At 43.7% G+C, this 20,961-nt stretch overlaps 1 protein-coding gene across 3 annotated transcripts in view; it reads right to left on the minus strand.

Moving 5' to 3' along the window:
- fgd4 (FYVE, RhoGEF and PH domain containing 4) overlaps nucleotides 1-20,961 on the minus strand; it is a 182,962-nt gene that overhangs the window by 97,796 nt on the left and 64,205 nt on the right. Inside the window, exon 1 of one of the 3 annotated variants that reach the window (XM_033037565.1) lies at nucleotides 19,165-19,463. The exons of 1 other annotated variant lie outside the window; for it this stretch is intronic. Coding sequence is in view for 1 of the 2 variants with exons in the window: in XM_033037564.1 (XP_032893455.1) it covers nucleotides 18,910-18,916 (7 nt within the window). In the remaining variant the exon portion in view is untranslated. Of the gene's footprint in view, nucleotides 1-18,909; nucleotides 18,967-19,164; nucleotides 19,464-20,961 lie in introns of those variants that run through there. One more of the 3 variants, XM_033037564.1, reaches the window with a different exon arrangement.

Here is a 20,961-nt window from a genome sequence, read left to right on the forward strand (position 1 = left end):
ACGGTTTCCCCCTTACCCTCCCCACCTCCCCCACATAAAAATACTAGGAAACTCCAACACATACTTTTTAAACAGTCTAAAAAAAAAAAAATGGGAAAAACAGACAGACTGTGGGCAGAGGCTGCCGTCATGCGGCGCCCCTAGTGGGCAACTGTTCCAGCAACAAAGTCCACAATGAGGTAGAGCTAGTTCAGCTCACTAGCTCATGGCAGGGCCGTTCATACACTCCACTGAGCTGCCTGAAGTCAATAACTATCCAGCATCTGCAGTTCCTCGTTTCTACTCAATAACTAGATCCTTTGTCTTGCTGACATTGAGGGACAGGTTGTGGACCTGACACCACGTTACTAAGTTCTCTATCTCCTTTACGTATTCAGTCTCATCATTGTTCATGATCTGGCCCACCACAGTGATGTCATGTATGCTGGGGGACAGGGCGGGGGCCCTTCTTCAGACGGATTGCATTCGGGGAGAGAAAGCTGGACAAGAGAGTTGAGGGTGGGGCAAAGCCGGGCAAGTGATAGGTGGATACAGATGAGGGGGGTAGACACAAAATGCTGGAGTAACTCAGCGGGACAGGCAGCACCTCTGGAGGGGAGGAATGGGTGACGTTTCGGGTCGAGAACCTTCTTCAGACTGATCTCAAGGGAGGAGGAGATAGATAATGAAGTGTAAGGTGTGCAAATAGGACAAAGGGGATGGAGATCAAGGAAAATGCAGAATAGATCAATGTGAGCTGGGAGAAGGTAACAACAAAGCAAACAGAGATAAAATGTGGTCGGAGACAGTAAGACTGGTCAGGATTTGATTTGCAGGATTTGATTGCAGATAGGTGGAATAAGTGACAAAGCGAGAGATGAAAAAGAAACAGAAAATGTTCCCAATGTTGGGCGAGTCCAAAACCAGGGACCACAGTCTTAGAATAAAGGGGAGGTCATTTAAGACTGAGGTGAGAAAAAACATTTTCACCCAGAGGGTTGTGAATTTATGGAATTCCCTGCCGCAGAGGACAGTGGAGGCCAAGTCACTGGATGGATTTAAGAGAGAGTTAGATAGAGCTCTAGGGGCTAGTGGAGTCAAGGGATATGGGGAGAAGGCAGGCACGGGGTATTGATAGGGGACGATCAGCCATGATCACAATGAATGGCGGTGCTGGCTCGAAGGGCCGAATAGCCTCCTCCTGCACCTATTTTCTATGAAGGGTGCCTCCTGCATCATGTTGTGGATGGGTCAAAATGATTCTGAGTACAGCAGGATTTTGGCCCTTACTGATCACGAACCTATCAATCTCCACTTTAAAAATATCCACTGACTTGGCCTCCACAGCCGTCTGTGGCAACGAATGCCACAGATTCACCACCCTCTGACTAAAGAAATCCCTCCTTATTTTCTCTCTAAAGGTACGTCCTATTATTCTGAGTCTATGATCTCTGGCCCTGACCTCTCTCATTCATGGACACATCACATCCACTCTATCCAGGCCTTTCACTATTCGGTAAGTTTCAATAAGGCCCCCCTCCTCATCCTTCTAAACTCCAGCGAGTACAGTCCCAGTGTCATTAAACGCTCAGGAGGAATCGTGGCTAGTCGTCAGCTAACATCCCCGGCCTGAGGGGGTGGGGAGGTGATGATCAGTCAACAAAGCGCACACAAATAGACATAAAAATCAATGTTGGCACAAGCTGTATGAACCCACATGGTCCACTTCAACTCCTTTGTTCAAATCTATTTACATGCAGCATGCTGCACTTCTGGTGAAGATATACCGGTGGTGTGATGAACTGTGGCAGCGTGTTGAAGAGAAAGGCTCCCTTGTTAGAGGTTAGTCTTACAAATCAGTTTAATGGTTTAGTTTGGGATTATTATTATCACGTGTACCAAGGTGGTTCAGTCTGAGGAAGGGTCCCAACACGAAATGTCACCTGTTCCTTTCCTCCAGAGATGCTGCCCAACCTGCTGAGTTACTCCAGCATCGGGTGCCTATCTCATCTTCACTCATCAGCGGCACTATAAAGCCTGCAGGACTGAATGCCAAATTTAACAATTTTCAGATAATCCTACCAGTCTCCTATCTCACATATACTGCATTCAGTATTTTTCCTCCTCCCTGCTCTTCTTGAATTTCATTCATTGTCTTCCATATACATGGTCGACGGACCCACCCCCCCCCCCCCCCACCCCCCCCCACCCCCCCCCACCCCCCCACCCCCACCACCCCCCCCCCATCCTCCCGTCTTTCTCTTCAACTTATTTGCGATTTTTTTCCAGTTCTGATGAAAGGTTAACACTGCTTGTGTCTGCACAGAGATTTTTAGTTTAGTTTAGAGATACAGTGCGGAAACAGGCCCTTCGGCCCACCGAGTCCACGTCGACCTTACACTAGCACTACCCTACACACGAGGGACAATTCACAATATTTACCACAGCCAATTGACCTACAAACCCGTACGTCTTTGGAGTGTGGGGGGAAACGTGAGCACCCGGAGAAAACCCACGCGGTCACGGGGAGAAGGTCCAAACTCTGTACAGACTGCAACCGTAATCAGGATTGAGCCCGGGTCTCTGGCGATGTGGGGCGACAACTCTACCGCTGCACCATGCTGAATGCCTCCAGCATTTTCCCTTTCCTCAGCTGTCATATATGCAATTCTGATGCTCGGATCACTCATAATGAGATGATGAGGGGAAGCAATGTCTCCAGACTTTAAGATACAAATCATAGCGAGATTGTCAACACATACCACATTTTGGATTCATATTGAAGGGGAACTACTTGCATCTCCACTTGTGCAGAAGTATATTGTTTCCAAATTCCATTATACCCACCACCTCACTGAAACATTCAACAGCATAGAGTCATAGTCGTACAGCACTGAAAAAGACCCTTCGGCCCAACTCTTCCATGCTGACCAAGATGCCCCATCTAAGCTAGAACCATATCCCACTAAATCTTGGAAATAACTCAGCGGATCAGGCAGCATCTCTGGAGAACATGGATAGGCGACGTTTTGAGGTCGGGATGGGTCAGCCTCTACAGTTCCTTGTTCCTCCCTCCAAACCTTTCCTACCCGTGTACCTGAGGTGTCTTTTAAATACTATTACAGTACCTGCCTCAATCATCTCTTCCGGCAGCTCGTGCCATACACCCACCACCCTCTCAGCATGAAGAATGTGTACTTGTGGCACATATTTTTCAGATACCCACTCTACGCACAAAGAAACACGAGAGAAGATTCTTTATTCTGATGGAAGAGAACCCATGCACGTGAATGCTACAAATCTGACGGAGGATATGCTGTGTTGAAAATGATCGCCAAGAAACAGTTTCCAGTTCAAAAATCAACCAAAGGTTCACTGAGCCGTGAACTTTGGCAGTGAACAAAAAAATAATCTAGGCCAATAAATGTGCATGTCCTGGTATCCACTGATTGAAGAAAAGTAATTGAGAAGCGTTGTCAGTGACAGCCCCTGGCTATACTAACCCAGGCAGCAATTCACATTGGCTGCACCCCAGCACTGTAACAATAATGCATTTGATCATCAGAGACAGGTTGTTTTAACGCCTCTCTCCGACAGAAGAGTCTCATCTCCTTGTTACTATATCAGCAGCGGAGTGTGGAAATCAGTGACCTGAATTAGATTCCCTTTTGGTTTCGCTCAGTATTACTTTGTTATAGGGTCACACTGTGTGGAAACAGGCCATTTGGCCCAACTTGCCCCCACACCGACCAACATGCCCCATCTACACTAGTCCCACCTGACTGCGTTTGGCCCATATCCCTCAAAACCTCCACCTATCCACGTACCTGTCTAAATGTTTCTTAAACGTTGCGATATAACCTGCCTCGACTACCTGCTCCGGCAGCTCGTTCCATACACCCACCACCCTTTGTGTGAAAAAAGTTACCCCTCAGTTTCCTATTAAATCTTTCCCCCCTCACCTTAAACCTATGTCCTCTGCTTCTCCATTCCCTTACTCTGGGCAAGAGACTGTGTGCATCTTTTGTTATAAGATTTTAAATTACATACACTCCATTTCAATTATTTTGGTCAAATCAAAGTAATCTAGATGTGTTGCTCCTTGCAATTGTTATTGTACAAAAATCACAGAAGACAATTTTTAAATATATCTCCTGTTCAAATCTCCTTGCAATTTTTTGTTCTTTAATTTATAGTTATGTTATCATTCATTCCATTGAATACTTTGCATTCTAGAAGGCAATTATTTTGTTTAGAGACATGGAGTCAATCAATTATGATGAGGGCAATAATATTAACACAAACTGGACAGCATCACATGAACATGTGCGATGTGAGCAATGTCATGTGACAAGGAACTGCAGATGCTGGTTTACACAAATGGACACAAAGTGCTTGAGTAACTGAGCGGATCAGTCTGCATCTCTGGAGAACATGGGTAGGTGACGTTTTGGGTTGGATCCCTCGGTTTGAAACAATATCCCAAAGGCAAACTTCGAAAGGAGTTTGATGTCACCAACTTAAGCCAAGCCATGGTTAGTGATCTCAAATGTACCTCAGTCGATATACCTGCATTGGTATGAGATGTACAGTAGGGGGACCGCTCTATTTCCCTAGGATTTACAATGTAAAGATACCACTTGGACCATGCGGGACAGGCAGCATCTCTGGAGAGAACGTCACCCATTCCTTCTCTCCAGAGATGCTGTCTGTCCCGCTGAGTTACTCCAGCTTTTTATGTCTATCTTCGGTTTAAACCAGCATCTGCAGTTCCTTCCTAACACTTGTACCAATATGGGATCTACAGTATAAATGTAGCACCTGCTTATCCACTTATTAGTAGCCTCTACAGTATTATAGCCTTGCATCTGTGGTGTAAAGGCACCACTTGCTCAACAGTGCAACAAACACAATTGTATTTGGCACGATGAGACTCGTGATTCACCACACGAAGAAACTTGAGATAGAAAGAATCTCTGTCAGTGCGGCCACCAGTACATTTATCTGTGCACTAAAATGCTCAACTACTAGACAGGTACATTAAAAATAATGAACTGAGCCGAGCTTCATGTTCAAGTTATATTGGTGATATGATCTTTATGCCTTTACATTAAAGTTGACGTATTGGAATTTCAGACCGATTTTATTGTAACTGTGCTCTTATGAATGGTTTATTAACCTGAAGATATTTGACCCAATGATTAACTCATTTTCAGAGTTAATTGAACAGGGATGTTGCATGTGTAAAGTCTGTTTTGATTGCAAGGTAAAGTGAAAAAAAGAGCTAAATTGTTTAAATATGGGGAAAAAAAACAAGTAGGTAAAATGAGAATTCACAAAATTTAACAACTTCAGAAAAAAACAAATAAATGCTTATACTAAAATGAAAACTGATCATGTGTAGGAAGGAACTGCAGATGCTGGTTTAAACTGAAGATAGACACAAACAGCTGGAGTGACTCAGCGGGTCAGGCAGCATCTCTGGAGAAAAGGGATAGGTGATAAAGGATCTCGACCCGAAACGTCACCTATTCCTTTTCTCCAGAGATGCTGTCTGTCCTGTTGAGATAATCCAGCTTTTTGTGTCTATCTTCGATGAAAACTGATCAGTTTTGCCAAAGAAATACAAGCATGCAGTTTTAGGAAAAACAGTGTGGAACGCATTGTCTTGCTGACATTACAGAATTAGAAGCACTCGTTTCCCTTCTGCGCTTTCAGAGTGTGACTCGTACAGGCATTACGTTGTCATGACAAGAATGATCTTTACGTACAAAGTGTTGGCTCTTGTTAGACCCAGCTGCCCAAACTAACAGTAAATGTACAAAATAAATACCCTCTAAATTGTGAGCTTTCTCAAATGTATCAACTTGCAACCCTAACCCATTCAGCTCCTCAAGGTCACTAATTTTGAATTCCTGATCGGCTTCTCAACAAACTACCAATTCTTAATAAGACACTAAGATCTGGATTAACTCAGCGGGTCAGGCAGCATCTCTCGAAAATAAGGATAGGTAGGTTTCGGATCGTGACCCTTCTTCATACTGAAGATGGGTCCTGACCTGAAACGTCGCATATCCATGTTCACCAGAGATGCTGCCTGAACTGCTGAGTTATTCCAGCACTTTGTGTCGTTTTTTGTAAACCAGAATCTGCAGTTCCTCATTTCTATCAATTCTTAATGTCTGAAGAAGGATCCCAGCCCGAAACATCGTCCACCCATGTCCTACAGAGATGTTGCCAGATACGCTGAGATTCTGTTTATTAGTTTAGTTTAGAGATGTAAGGTGAAAACAGGCCCTTCGGGCCGACCGAGTCCGCGCCGACCAGCGACCACATACACTAGCGCGATCCTACATACTCGGGCCAATTTACAAAAGCCAAATTAACCTGCAAACTTGTACGTCTTTGGAGTGTGGGAGGAAACTGGAGTACCTGGGGAAAACCCACGCGGTCACAGAGAGAACGTGCAAACTCTGTACAGACAGCACCCGTAGTCAGGATTGTAAGGCAGCAACTCTACCGCTGTGCCACCATGCCACCTCCGTTACTCCAGCACTTTGCTGAAGATTCCAACATCTGCAGTTCCCTGTGTCTAATTCTCAATGTCTGCATTTAAACAGCAAATGCTGGCAATCTGTTTAATCATGGGACACAGTTTAACCTTGTATTATCTGGATCAACACAAACAGGATAGATTCGGTGCAAGTATACAGAAACCTAAATCAGTCAAAAGTAAGCAGCAGAATGTGCAACTTTTGCTTTGCTGTTTTGTTATTAACTGTGCTGCAACATCAGCACAAATCCATTTCACATTTACTTTGTTTTTTAATAAAAGCAATAGGCCACTTCCCCAAATAATACATTTTGCTGCTTTCTTCATGCTTCCACTTTGGCAAGCAAAAGTGTCCTTGTAAACAAACCTGAAGAAACAGCTGAGAAATCAAATGGGCTGAGAGACCCAGCCTCAGTTGCATTCCTTGGAAATGTTAAAATGAATTATTGACTTGTTCAATTGATCTGTTATCGATGTCATTGAGCATCTAGGCCAAATGCCGTAACATGGTACAAGCCCAACACAAAGTGCTGGAGGAACTCAGTGGGTCACGAAGCATCAGCAAAGGGACTGGACAGATGGCATTTTGGGTCGGGACCCGAAAGGTCAACTGAAGAGTGGTGCAGCGGTAGAGTTGCTGCCTTACAGCGCCAGAGACCCGAGTCCGTGCTCTCTGTACGGAGTTTGCGCATTCTCCCTGTGAGCGTGTGGGTTTTCTCCGGGTGCTCAGGTTTCCTCCGACACTCCAAAGAACTACAGGTTTTGTAGGTAACTTGGCTTAGGGAAAATTGTAAATTGTCCCTAGTGTGTAGGATAGTGCTAGTGTACGGGATAGCTGGTCGGCGCAGACTCGATGGGCCGAAGGGTCTGTGTCCATGCTGTATGTCTAAAGGCTCCCTCCCACATCCCAAAGACATGCAGGTTTGTAGGTTAATTGGCTTCTGTAAATTGTCCCTCATGTGTAGGAAGTGGGATAACATAGAACTAGTGTGTGGGTGATCTATGGTTGGCATGGACTCGGTGGGCCTGTTTCCACGCTGTATCACTAAACTAAAAACAAAAACCAGCTTCATGTTGATTCATCAATTAGCGAACGTTTTGTTTAAATACTCCACACTCTGCCACAGTTTTATGACATAGTTGATAACGCATTATTGTTTTTGTGCACAATTCATTTTGGTACATCTTATCCTAAAAGAGTGACAAGGAAGGTAGCAAGCAATTGGAGCAAAAGGAAAAAAAGTGGAATTTTGGAATAACGGCAAGTGATAATTTAATACCAAGAACAAATACAAGGCTCAGTAACTATGTAGGAGAAATAGTCTCAATATGGAGTCTGACAAAAGTATTTACTTTGCATCTGATGTCATATCGGCGATGTCCATGCATTTTAAAACTTCGCAGCAAGAAACATAGAACAGTTCAGCACAGGGGTAGCCCCTTCAGCCCACAATGTCCATGCTGAACATGATGCCAAGTGAATCTAATCTTTTGTATCTGGACATGATCCATCTCCCTCCAGTCCCTGCACATCCGCGGATCTGAAGAAGGTTCTCGACCCGAAAAGCAACCTATTCCTTCGCTCCATAGAGCTGCCTCACCCACTGAGTTTCTCCAGCATTTTTATCTGCCTATAATAGAAGTCATTTAAGTAACTAAGAGTCTGGAGAAGGATCCCAACCTGGAACATCACCTATCCATGTTATTGAGAGATGCTGCTTGACCCGCTGAGTTATTCCAGCACTTTGTGGCTTCTTACATTTGAGTGACATTTGATGAAAGAATCTATTCCCGATGACAATACAGAGCCAATCACTTCTCAAGAGCATCATTAATGTGTTGGGTGAAGGTACAAGGGTGCAGGTTCTTTGGTTCTAGCAATAAGGGGTTTGGAGGTGTCAATGAGTAGAGTTTTGGAGGTTTTAGATATGAAGGGAATCAGTCAGCCAGTCATAAAGTGAATATGTAATGACTGCATATAAATATGAAAAGGTGTTTAAAATGTGTTTTCTTGAAAAGATTAAGACTGGTGTATTTATATGCAGTTCTGCGTACAAGACATTTGATCAGATCGTGGATGTTGTCATTAAATTTCACGCGTTCTGGTTGTGAAACAATAAAATAAGCAAAGCTCCTGCATCCTATAGGTAGAACTTACCGTCCATCTTGGGTTATCCAAACTCCAACTCAGGCTCTGTTTCAGTTTGTTAGTTTAGTTTAAGTACCTTAAATCCAAAAATGGAAATTGGACAGAAGATTTAGTTTGACTCCTGTGCACAGAGGGCATAGAAACATAGAAAATAGGTGCAGGAGGAGGCCATTCGGCCCTTCGAGCCAGCACCGCCATTCATTGTGATCATGGCTGATCGTCCCCAATCAATAACCCGTGCCTGCCTTCTCCCCATATCCCTTGATTCCACTAGCCCCCCAGAGCTCTATCTAACTCTCTCTTAAATCCATCCAGTGACTTGGCCAGGTCAATCAGATGTTGTTTCGTTTTATTATCATCACATGTACCGAGTTAGAGTGAAAAGCTTTGTTTTGCAGGCTATCCAAACAGATCAGATCTACCAGACATAGATATAACCAGTTCAATCTCAAGTACAATAGATAGAGCAAAGGTGAAGATACGAGTGCAGAATATCGTTCTCAGCATTTTTTAAATTTAGAGACACAGTGTGGAAACAGGCCCTTCGGCCCACTGAGTCCACGCTGACCAGCAATCACCCGTACACTTGTTCTATCCTTCACACTAGGGACAATTTACAGAAGCTAATTAACCTACAAACTTGCACGTCTTTGGAATGTGGGAGGAAACCGGAGTAACGTGAGTATCCCCGCGCATTGTAGCGCATCAATTCACTACACAAAGTGCAATGTTTTTCATGGGCTAAAGGTGATTGAGACATTATTCTAGCTTAAGGAAGGATGGTTCAAAAGCCTCGTCTTGTGGAGATTTGAGAGAGAATTAGTCATATAGCTTGGGCCCTTTGATCCAATTTGCACAAACCAAGCAAGATCCCTATCCACGCCAGTCCCACATTTGTCCCATATCCCTCTAAACCTTTTCTATCCATGTGCCTGTCTAAATGTATTTTATTATAGTACCTGCCTGTTTCATACACCCACCAACATCTGCCGCTCATGATTTTACCCCAGATTGAATGGCACAATTCTACATTTTTATAGCACAGCCCTGGAGTTAATTATCATTAAGTTATTGTAAAAATAGCACAAAGACAAATACATGATCCCAGTCTCCTTAAAAAACTACAAAACAATAAGCAATTATAAACAACCGTCAAAATCAATAGCGCGATCAGACCAACAGTTAACAGAGACCATTTGGAACAGCATTTTCCAAATTAAGTGATAAAGTTCAAGAAGGATATGTGGTTTTGGATTGTGTAATGCTAATGATACACGGACAACAGCACAAAAAAGGGCATTCTTAAATTTGTCATATATATAAAAAGAAATCTTCATACTATTAATGGCCAAGTGTTTTGTAACACAAACAGAAAGTGTTCAGTGCTGTACTTATTCACTCGACCTCCATGTTCTGGGATGAAGGAAGTATCAAAAATTTGTAGCAATACTGCACCACTTCCTCTCTGATAAATACAACGCACAAATGAAAGAACAAGTGCTTGTAGTGTCGTGAGGTATAGCCAATTATGGTCCCTATTGTCCTCATAACATAACACAACACAACACAGATAATTATCAACAAGACACCCCTCGCTCAAGCACCTTCAACGTGCACTACCTACCATCATGGGGAAAGCTCGGAGGAATAAGCATCAATACCCATGCAAGACCAAAGGTCTCTCTGAGTTAATCGCCGATGAGCAGATAAGATCCGTGCGTGTTGGTGAGAGGTGGAGAATGGCAGTAAGGACAGAACGAAGGCGGAGCATAGTGATTTACTCACAAGCATGTCCTCAGTTCAAGGAAGGAAGTAAGTAAGTAAGTTTATTGGCCAAGTATTCACATACAAGGAATTTGCCTTGGTACTCCGCGCACAAGTAACAACATGACATACAGTGACAGTTACGAATGACTCATAAAATACTAAACATTAATGATAATAAGACATTAATGATAAAACACCATTGAGCAAGCAAGTGAACCAACAAAATACCAGATCAAAGGGAGGCTACAGATTTTTGGCTGTTGAGTAGAGCAACTACTCGTGGATAAAAACTGTTTTTATGTCTGGCTGTGGCAGCTTTGACAATCCGGAGTCACCTTCCAGAGGTAAGTGATTCAAAGAGTTTGTGGCCAGGGTGAGAGGGGTCAGAGATGATCTTGCCCGCTCGCTTCCTGGCCCTTGCAGTGTACAGTTCATCAATGGAGGGAAGGTTGCAGCCAATAACCTTCTCTGCTGATCGGACGATTCGCTGCAGCCTCCAGATGTCGTGCTTGGTGGCTGAGCCAAACCAGACCATGATGGAGAAGGTGAGAACAGACTCTACGATGGCCGTGTAGAAATGGACCATCATTGCCTGTGGTAGATTGTGCTTCCTCAGCTGCCGCAGGAAGTACATCCTCTGTTGTGCCTTTTTGACTGTGGAGTCGATGGTGTGGATAATGTGGCCAAGATCAGATTGCAGCATTGTGGAAGATCACAAGAGATTTTCCAGAATGCTGCGTGGATTGGAAGGTATTAGCTAGAAGGAACGTTGGACAAACTTGGATTGTTTGCTCTGGAGCATCAGTGCTGAGGGGAGTCCTGATGGAAGTATAAGAGGCCGAAATAGGGCTGACAATCAGAAAGCGTCTCTGGAGAAAAGGAACAGGTGACGTTTCAGATCGGAACCCTCCTTCAGACATGCCATTACATGATGGTAGGCGAGTCTGAAGAGGAGTTTCAACTCTAGATGCCTGTCCCGATGAGTTGATCCAGCACTTTGTGTCTATCTTCAGTATAAACTGGCATCTGCAGTTCCTTCCTATCTAGACAGTCAGAAACTTTCCCCCAGGGTGAAAATGACAAAGACTAGAGGGCATAGCTTTAAGGTGTGGGGCAAAGTTTAAAGGAGATGTGCAGGACAAGTTTTTTTTTAAATATAGAGATTGGCGGGTGCCTAGAACGTGCTGCCAGTAATGGTGATGGGGACAGATACAAAAGTGACACTTACAGGCCTTTAAATAGGCACACGGATATGCAAGGAAAGGAGGAGAATGGATCACATGCAGGCAGAAGAGATGAGTTTAATTTGGCATCATGTTCGGTGCAGACATAATGGGCTGAAGGACATGTTCCTGTGGGCTTCTGTGTTCTATGTCCACAAGAGAGTCAACACAATGGGACAGTAGACATCTTCCCGGTGGGTCGTAAGGTCACTGACGTTTAGTTTAGAGACACAGCATGGAAACAGGCCCTTCGACCCACCGAGTCCACGCTATCAATCAGCCCCTCACGCTTGTCCTAAGTTATCCCACTCTTTTCAGGTCAGAGTCAGGTGTCTGTGCACAAGATCTGCTTGAGAACTAGGGCAAGGGTTTCTGCTCCACCTGCCAACAGACAGTGTTGTATACAACTACCTGATGAATCTAACATTTCCCACCTCCATTTAACCACTGATCAACCTTGGGACATATTCAGCCGCTGCTGCCAACACACATCAATATTACATTGCAGGCAGATTTTTGGTAAAGAAACCAAGACTTGGTAAATTCCTTCCGAACACGGCCGTTCCTTAACACCGTTCATAGTGATGTCCATGTCTCCCCATCCATCACAACTACTTTACAGAGGATTAACAACCTGCTGGTGAAGTTCATCCCTTTCCAATGGATGAACCCATGGATTTCACAACAGCTTGTTTCAGGGATTCAAGCTTCAACAGTTGCTGTTGAACAAAATCTGGATAACCAAACTAGTAACTGCAATGCGGCTTTTCATGAATGAAACGTCAAAAGGTGCTCAATATACTGTACAATGCACAATAAAGCTTGCAATAATGTACACGTTTCAGAGATAAAATACTAAAAAGCTAGGAATGGGACCATGTTGACAGGTCTGTTACCCAAGTCGCACCAGCTTCTCGTTTTCACCCAACAAACAGCTAACAATGGCCTGTTTCCTTTATCATCATTACTTTTTTGCTTATCTTTCATTCATTGTTCTTTATCTCTCTACATCACCGTCTATATCTCTCGTTCCCCTTATCCGTAACCAGCCTGAAGAAGGGTCTTGACCCAAAACATCACACATTCCTTCTCTCCAGAGATGCTCCCTATCACGCTGAGTTACTCCAGCTTTTTGTGTTCATCTTTGGTTTAAACCAGCATCTGCAGTTCCTTCCTATGCAATACAGGACCAGCAGATCAATGGAGCTTCTTTTGAATTAGAATTTATTTTATCCTTAATAATCTCTCTCTTTAAAATAAATACTGTTTCTAATTTAAATGAATATGAGTAGATGAAGCTAGTGCTTAGATTTTACATTTTCCTTAGAAGGTGAATTTAATCGTGACATCTGGGGTGTAGGTCATAATTATAATCGAACATTATAATTAATCAGAATCATACTTTATTAGCCAAGTATGTTTTGCAACATACAAAGAATTTGATTTGCCATTGCCATACCAATAAAAAGCAACAAAACACACAATATACATTTTAACATGAACATCCACCACAGTGACTCCTCCACATTCCTCACTGTGCTAGAATGCAAAAAAAGGTTCAATCTCTTCCCTTAACATGAATAATTCTACTGACTAAAATCACAGTAAAATTGAATTGGGGAATTGGGGAAGTCCAGAACAAGGGGTCACAGTTTAAGGATAAGGGGGAAATCTTTTAGGACCGAGATGAGAAAAACATTTTTCACACAGAGAGTGGTGAATCTGTGGAATTCTCTGCCACAGAAGGTAGTTGAGGCCAGTTCATTGGCTATATTTAAGAGGGAGTTAGATGTGGCTAAAGGGATCAGGGGGTATGGAGAGAAGGCAGGTACAGGATACTGAGTTGGATGATCAGCCATGATAATATTGAATGGCGGTGCAGGCTCGAAGGGCCGAATGGCCTACTCCTGCACCTATTTTCTATGTTTCTATGTTTCTATGAATACCTATCAACGTAAATGAGAAAAAATAGCAAATAAGAATCTGTTGATAATATGGGGAGAAGCCTTGTCTGGAATTATCAGGCATTATATTTCTGAGTCATTTACTAGCTTGGACACCATGCAACACTTTCACAAGACTCTGACTGTATAGCACGCAACAAAAGTGTTTCACTGTACCTCGGTACGTACGACAATAAACTAAACCAACGTTACTGTCCACAAGTTTTAACCACACACCACTTCATGTTTCTTGGTGGGTGACCGAATATCTGCATGCTCAGATGAAAGCAGAACATGATTCATATCTGGTATGGATCGAGTCCAGCAAATCACCAGAGTAAAAGGCTCGATGATACCAGGAACTGCATAGAACAGTACACAACAGCACAGGAAAAGGCCCTTCGGCCCACAATGTCTGTGCCGAACATGAAGCCATGACCAACTCTTATCTGCCTACCCTTTATCCATATCCCACCATTCCCTGCATATCATTTGCTCATCCTAAAGCCTCTTAAATGCCACTATCATATCTGCCTCCACCACCAACCCCAACAACATACTCCAGCCACCCACCACCCTCTGTGTAAAAAAAAAAACTTGCCCCGCACATCTCCTTTAAACTTTGTCCCTTCTGCCTCAAAGCTCTGCCTCTCGCCTTCGAAATTTCCACCTTGGGGGAGAAAGGTCCTGGCTGCCGACCCTATCTACGCTTCCCATAATTGTATACACTTCTTTGAAGAAGGAAATTGCTCACTCTGTGATCTAGCTTGAAATAGCTTCCACAGCCATAAGAAAGGTTCCAAGGACAGAAGTAGCATTCCATTAGCCTAAGAGCACATTGGATCTATAGGCTTGCAGCAAAAGCAATACGTTTTAAAATCTTCTAATGTACTGAAAAGCTGCAATTAAGGTTTAAATGTGTGTAATGAAGGAAATGTCTTCTTCTCAATGAGCCAGAAAGATAGTTTGAGTTGCAACCACTCAGTAGCTCATTATCTCATTTGATGCAAAGTCCTCTATTCATTATTCTTAACAGTTCAATCTGTAATCTCTCAATGGGGCTTCTAACTGTTTACAGAATGAATCGATAATAGCTACGGAATATGTAGGAAGGAACTGCAGATGCTAGTTTACACCGAAGGTAGACACACAAAGCTGGTCAGGCAGCATCTCTGGAGAAAAGGAATAGGTGACATTCCAGGCCGAGACCTTTCTTCAGTCTGCAGAAGGGTCTCGACCTGAAACGTCATCTAGCCCAGAGAAGCCGAGTTACTCCAACATTTTGTGTCTTTCCTTGGTCAACCAGCATCTGCAGTTCCTTGCCTCTACTACAGGAGAACCTCAGTAGGTTAGGCAGCACTTCTGGTAATGTTCGAGTCTGTTCACCTATTTGGTCTGAAGAAGGGTCATGACCTGAAACGTCACCTATCCATTCCCTTCATAGATCCTGCCTGGCCCAGAGTTACTCCAGTACTTTGTTTTTTTTTTTAAACTCAGGATTCCAACATCTGCAGTTCCTTATGTCTCCTTCTACAGAGGTTTGCTGGACTTCCACCAAAAAGAAGAACTGATGCAACTTATTTTCTGAACAGAAGAAAAGGAGAAGAATTACAATCGAGGAGGAAAGACACAACACAATCTCCTGGTGAGAAGAGATGGAAGGTTGGTCAACTGAAAAGGAGAAGTTCATTCAGTGATCTCTGATCGAAAAGAACTCAGTGACCTCTTCAATACATGGAAGCAAAATTACCTCCATTTAAAGGTGCCTTGTCCTCAGATGAAAAACAGTGTTAGCAAATCCTTGCTGGGAGCACATTGCAGAATGTACACATAATGTTCTGATAATGGCAATTAAAATTCAAAAGCCTCTCTTTCTCCAGGGAAAAAAAACAACAATATTTTTTAATTGAGATTGTGCCTTTCCTGCCAAAGATGAATATATTATCCAACTAAGGTAGACAAAAATGCTGGAGACCTTCGATTTTCGATTGTCTACCTTCGATTTTCCAGCATCTGCAGTTCCTTCTTAAACATATTATCAAACTAACCTGGTTCCAAAGCAAAAGAAACACCTTTTAAGCATCATTCATCAACAAAGATTAGTTAGTGCCACTGATTCATGCTGAATCTCTGAATATAATACTATCATGATGCACATTAAACCAGGAAGCGCACTGCATGATATAGGAGTTCCAATAAACTGCATTCGTTTGCACATTGTGCAGCAGATGGGCTAATAAGGGAACATCCAATGCATTTGGGAGGATAGGTTTACACATGGCTGCTACAAGGGAAATCCCAAAAGGCAAAATGGATTCGTTCAATGGCATTTGCTACCAAATTGATTTAATTATTGACCATGGGTAAGGCTTCCTGCACTATGTTTTTATTTAGTAAGCTTCCATACAAATGGGAATACTCCGCACTGCGCAGACTAGTTTTTACAATTAAATCATAATGCATTCAAATGATTAGAGCAAAAGCAATTGCTTTAAAAAAAATTAATGACTAAAAGGCAAAGAAACAACTAATTAATTCCGTTTTACATGGTCACAGGGAGAACATGCTAACTCCACACAGACAGCACACGAACCCGGGTCTCCATTATCATGAGGCAGCATCTGCACCTCGTATTTTATTCCTATGGCTGTATGGTGACCCCAAATTTCACTGTATCATTTGATGCATGTGACAATAAATGTCTCTTGTCTTGTCTTGTCTCTTGTGTAGGAAGGAACTGCAGTTGCCGTTTTAAACCAAAAATAGACACAAAATGCTGGAGTAACTCAGCGGGACAGGCAGCATCTCTGGAGAGCTGGAATGGGACGTTACGGATCAGGACTCTTCTTTAGACTCAAGACTTCTGAAGAAGGGTCTCAACCCGAAAAGTCATCAATTCCTTGCCTCCAGAGATGTTGCCTGTCCCGCTGAGTTATCCCAGCATTTTAGTGGCCATCTGCACCTCTGTGCCACCTTTGAAGAATGTTAATAAATATCTTGAAGGAGGAGAGATGTAGAAAGGAGTTTAGAAGTTATATGCTGGACAGTGTAGAGTAGGTGGACAGAAGGTAACGGAGAAGCTGGAGTAGGTGCTGAGTTCATAGTTAAAGAGGATGCAAGGTGGTAGAAGTCATTCAGTCCAGTCAAGGGAAATGGAGCAAGTTATAGTAGGAATAAAGAGTTGGAGTTATGGGCCTGTCCTACTTAGGCTATTTTTCAGGCGACTGCAGGCGACCAGTTTGTCGCCACATGTTCACCGGTGGTCCCCGGGAGTCGTCTCCTCAGTCGCGCAAAAAAGTTGTAGCATCTTTCTGGTCGCCGCTAAATTTTCAACATGTTGAAAATGTTTCGCCGACCGTGGGTTTGACGCCAATGAGCGTAGCTTGACTCCTCCTGACGTAGGTGCTGTCGTAGGTTGTCGCCAAGACGACATGGGTTGGCTGTGTTTTTTTCGGTGACCTGCACCGACTACGACAGTCGCCTAGAAAATCGGCAAGTGGGACAGGCCCTCGAGGAATAGAATCAATGAGGGACGGACGAAGGTTTCAGAAAAACAAAGCAACAAAAAAAAAAACGATTGATGGCATTATCTCTCTTCATTGTGCTACTCTGCAACCTTGAACTTACTTCACTGATTAATACAAATGTTGAAAACAAAAAACTCCACTATTTGTCAGCTGAGAAATGTGAAATACTGGGGTCACGATCCTTTCGCCTGCAGCTTACATCGTTCCCTTTCTACATGTTCTACCTGAGTGTCTGTAAAGACAGGTCACAGCAAACAAACAAAAAAAACCCGTGGCCTGAGGCTCATGGAGAACTCCGCTAGAAAACTACAAAGTGGCGAATGCACAAAATGGAAATTCATATCTGCCATTGTGGGAGCTGCAGTTCTGGGATAGAGTTTAAACATAACCTTCGGGCAGATGAAGCTTCACTGTGTTTAATTAGTACAGCAGCTAATCTAGATGGGCTTAATGCAAATTCGAACCGAAGAGCTGAAACAAAAAATCCCCCGTCTGTCAACGACTAACATGCCTTACCTTAATAAACCTGAACAGAAATTCAAGATATGTTCAGACGGACAATTTTCATGGAACAATTTAGCACAAATATCACATCCCTCAATATTATATTTCAGAAACTACCAATAAATTCAATTTCTCTGGTCATTTTCCAATTTTTCTTACTCCCTTTCCTCTCCTTCCATCCTGCATATAAAGCATCAAATACTCCTGGTGCAGTTGTTATTTCAGGACACGCTCCCATTACATAGAACAATGCCATCAATATCAAACCTTACCTGTAACACACACACCTACCCAATATATACATATACATATATATATACACACACGCATGTATACACACACGCATATAATAGAATCTGTATTCTAGATATATATAGATACACATACATACACATACATATGTACTGTATATAGATTTATAGGCACAAAATGCTGGAGTAACTCAGCGGGACAGACAACATATCTGGAGAGAAGGAACAGGTGACATTTCGGGTTGAGACTCTTCTTCAGACTGTTCCTTCTCTCCAGAGATGCTGCCTGTCCCGCTGAGTTACTCCAGCATTTTGTGTCTACCTTAGATTTAAAGCAGCATCTGCAGTTCTTTCCTACACATAGATATATATGTGTGCATGTATCTATATACATGTGTATATTCCAGAATATAGATGTGTGTGTGTGTGTGTTTGGGTGTGCGTGTGTGGTGTAAGTGTGCGGTGTGTGTGTGCGTGTGGTGTAAGTGTGTGCGTGTGCGCGCGTGTGTGCGTGCGCGTGTGTGTGTGTGGTGTAAGTGTGCGGTGTGTGTGTGCTGCGTGTGCATGTGTGGTGTGTAAGGTGTGTGAGCGTGTGTGGTGTGTGCGCGTGTGTGGTGTGTGTGTGTGTGCACGTGTGCGCGTGTGTATGTGTGTAGATGAATATACAGACATGTATATATGCACATATATTGTATGTAAACCTTATTCCACATTGATTCTTTTTGACAACCAAACTCCAATGTCAGACTTCCGAGGTTAGGACAACGTAAAAAAAAATCCCTTTGACAACAATGATCAGAAAACAAGGAGAGCTAACACCTCGTGCCTTCACCAACACCATTTCTGCACGAGTAGCAGATTGTAACACCAACCATCGCCACACCATTCAACCGTTAACAACAGACGTGGAAGTTAAAATGGATTTCAACACAGGATCAAAGTTATCGATCGGTGGCAGCAGAAGCCTCACTGATTCTGCCATTCAATACAAATGTGAACTCTTGTCATATTACCTGGCATAACCTTTAATCTATTGGTGAAGGGGCAGAGTGATTGTCTCAACACTACACACCCTCCATGCGTGCCTTCTCTGCCAGCACAACCCATTGACAACACATTGCAGACATTCCCGTTCAAGTTTCAACAGCTGGCTCGCGATGGCAAAGGTTTTTAAATCCCCTCCCCTTTAAATAAAAAAAAAAGGCAAGTCACACGACAATACCAACCTTCAACAAAAGTATGAAAAATGAATGGCGAATTGCACTGACCTGACGAGAGCAGAGCTCGCTGTCTTGCCTGCCAGCATTGCAGATTTGCAGCATCTCCTATACAATTGCTGCACTGAGCGAGCACTTCCAGCTAATTAGCAGGCTGCATCCTTGATGCTTCTCTTGCACACGACGCCCGGCTAGCCGGCTTCTCCCCGACCCTAACGCAGCAGGACAATTGCATTCCAATGGAGACTGAGCAGATGGCTGTTTCCAAGGCAACTACATCTATGAAAACTACTGGCTACAGGAGGGAGGATGTGACTGCTGTTAGCAGCAACACAATTGCTAGCATTGTACTACAATGAACAGAAAACACTGCAGTGCTGACTGAGCATGCTCAGCAGGTATCCCCACTCCTTGACCAGGTGGAGATTTTTTTTTGGGGGATCCACAACGAGGGGTCTCACAGCGAGACCCACCGCAGTCGGAAGAGGAGTGACATTCGTCCAACTGGAGTCAACCGGCCCGTTCCACCAACTGCAACAGTGTACTTTCAGCCGGCCGTGGCAACTGAATGATATCGCCTCGCTGATACTGTGGGGCAGCAGAAATTCCTTTGCCGTTTCTGATGAAAAGCCAACAACAGATCTGGGTGCAAAGACTAGGCTTGTATTTACTGGAGTTTAGAAGGATGAGGGGGCATCTTACAGAAACATATACAATTATAAAAGGACTGGACAAGCTAGATGCAGGAAAAATGTTCCCAATGTTGGGGCGAGTCCAGAACCAGGGGCCACAGTCTTAGAATAAAGGGGAGGTCATTTAAGACTGAGGTGTGAAAAAACTTTTTCACCCAGAGAGTTGTGAATTTATGGAATTCCCTGCCACAGAGGGCAGTGGAGGCCAAGTCACTGGATGGATTTAAGAGAGGGTTAGATAGAGCTCTAGGGGCTAGTGAAGTCAAGGGATATGGGGAGAAGGCAGGCACGGGTTATTGATAAGGGACGATCAGCCATGATCACAATGAATGGCGGTGCTGGCTCGAAGGGCCGAATGGCCTCCTCCTGCACCTATTTTCTATGTTTCTATCAGATCTCCACACTGGGGAGATCCAGCTGGTAGTGCTGCTGCTTCACAGTAGAGTCCCAGGTTCGATCCTGACTACGGGTGCTGTCTGCGTGGAGTTTGCACGTTCTCCCCGTGACCTGCGTGGGCTCCCCCCCCCCACCTCCGGTTTCCTCCCCCATCCCAAAGACGTGCGGGTTTGCAGGTTAATTGACATCTGCAAATTGTCACCAGTGAATGGGACAGTTTAGGTGATCGCTGGTCGGCATGGATTCGGCGGGCCGAAGGGCCTGTTTCCATGCTGTATCTTTAAACTAAACTACATGTGGGGGAAGAAAAAACCCAGTAAACATTGATCCCACTCAAGTAGAAGCGGGAGAAACTACAACGGTGATTATGAAAACCACAGGTGTATTAAACAGATACTGTTTGTCCTCACTTTACAAAGCAAAAATCCCCAAATAAGGGCAGAGGCGGGGAAAAAAAGATCTAAGAATATTGAAGAGACAAATAATTGATAGTAAATAAGTGGGAATGGTGTAATCAATAGGATCAGATGCAGCCAACTCATTTGGACCCATGGTCTGTCTGGCAGGTTCATAACGGAGATTAACATAGAAACATCATTAAGAAGAAAGAGAGAGCGTAGAAACATAGAAACATAGAAAATAGGTGCAGGAGGAGGCCATTCGGCCATTCGAACCAGCACCGCCATTCATTGGCTGATCGTCCCCCATCAATAACCCGTACCTACCTTCTCCCCATATCCCTTGATTCCACTAGCCCCTA

The sequence above is a fragment of the Amblyraja radiata genome, chromosome 19 (genome assembly GCF_010909765.2).
Source record: "Amblyraja radiata isolate CabotCenter1 chromosome 19, sAmbRad1.1.pri, whole genome shotgun sequence".
NCBI lineage: Eukaryota > Metazoa > Chordata > Chondrichthyes > Rajiformes > Rajidae > Amblyraja > Amblyraja radiata.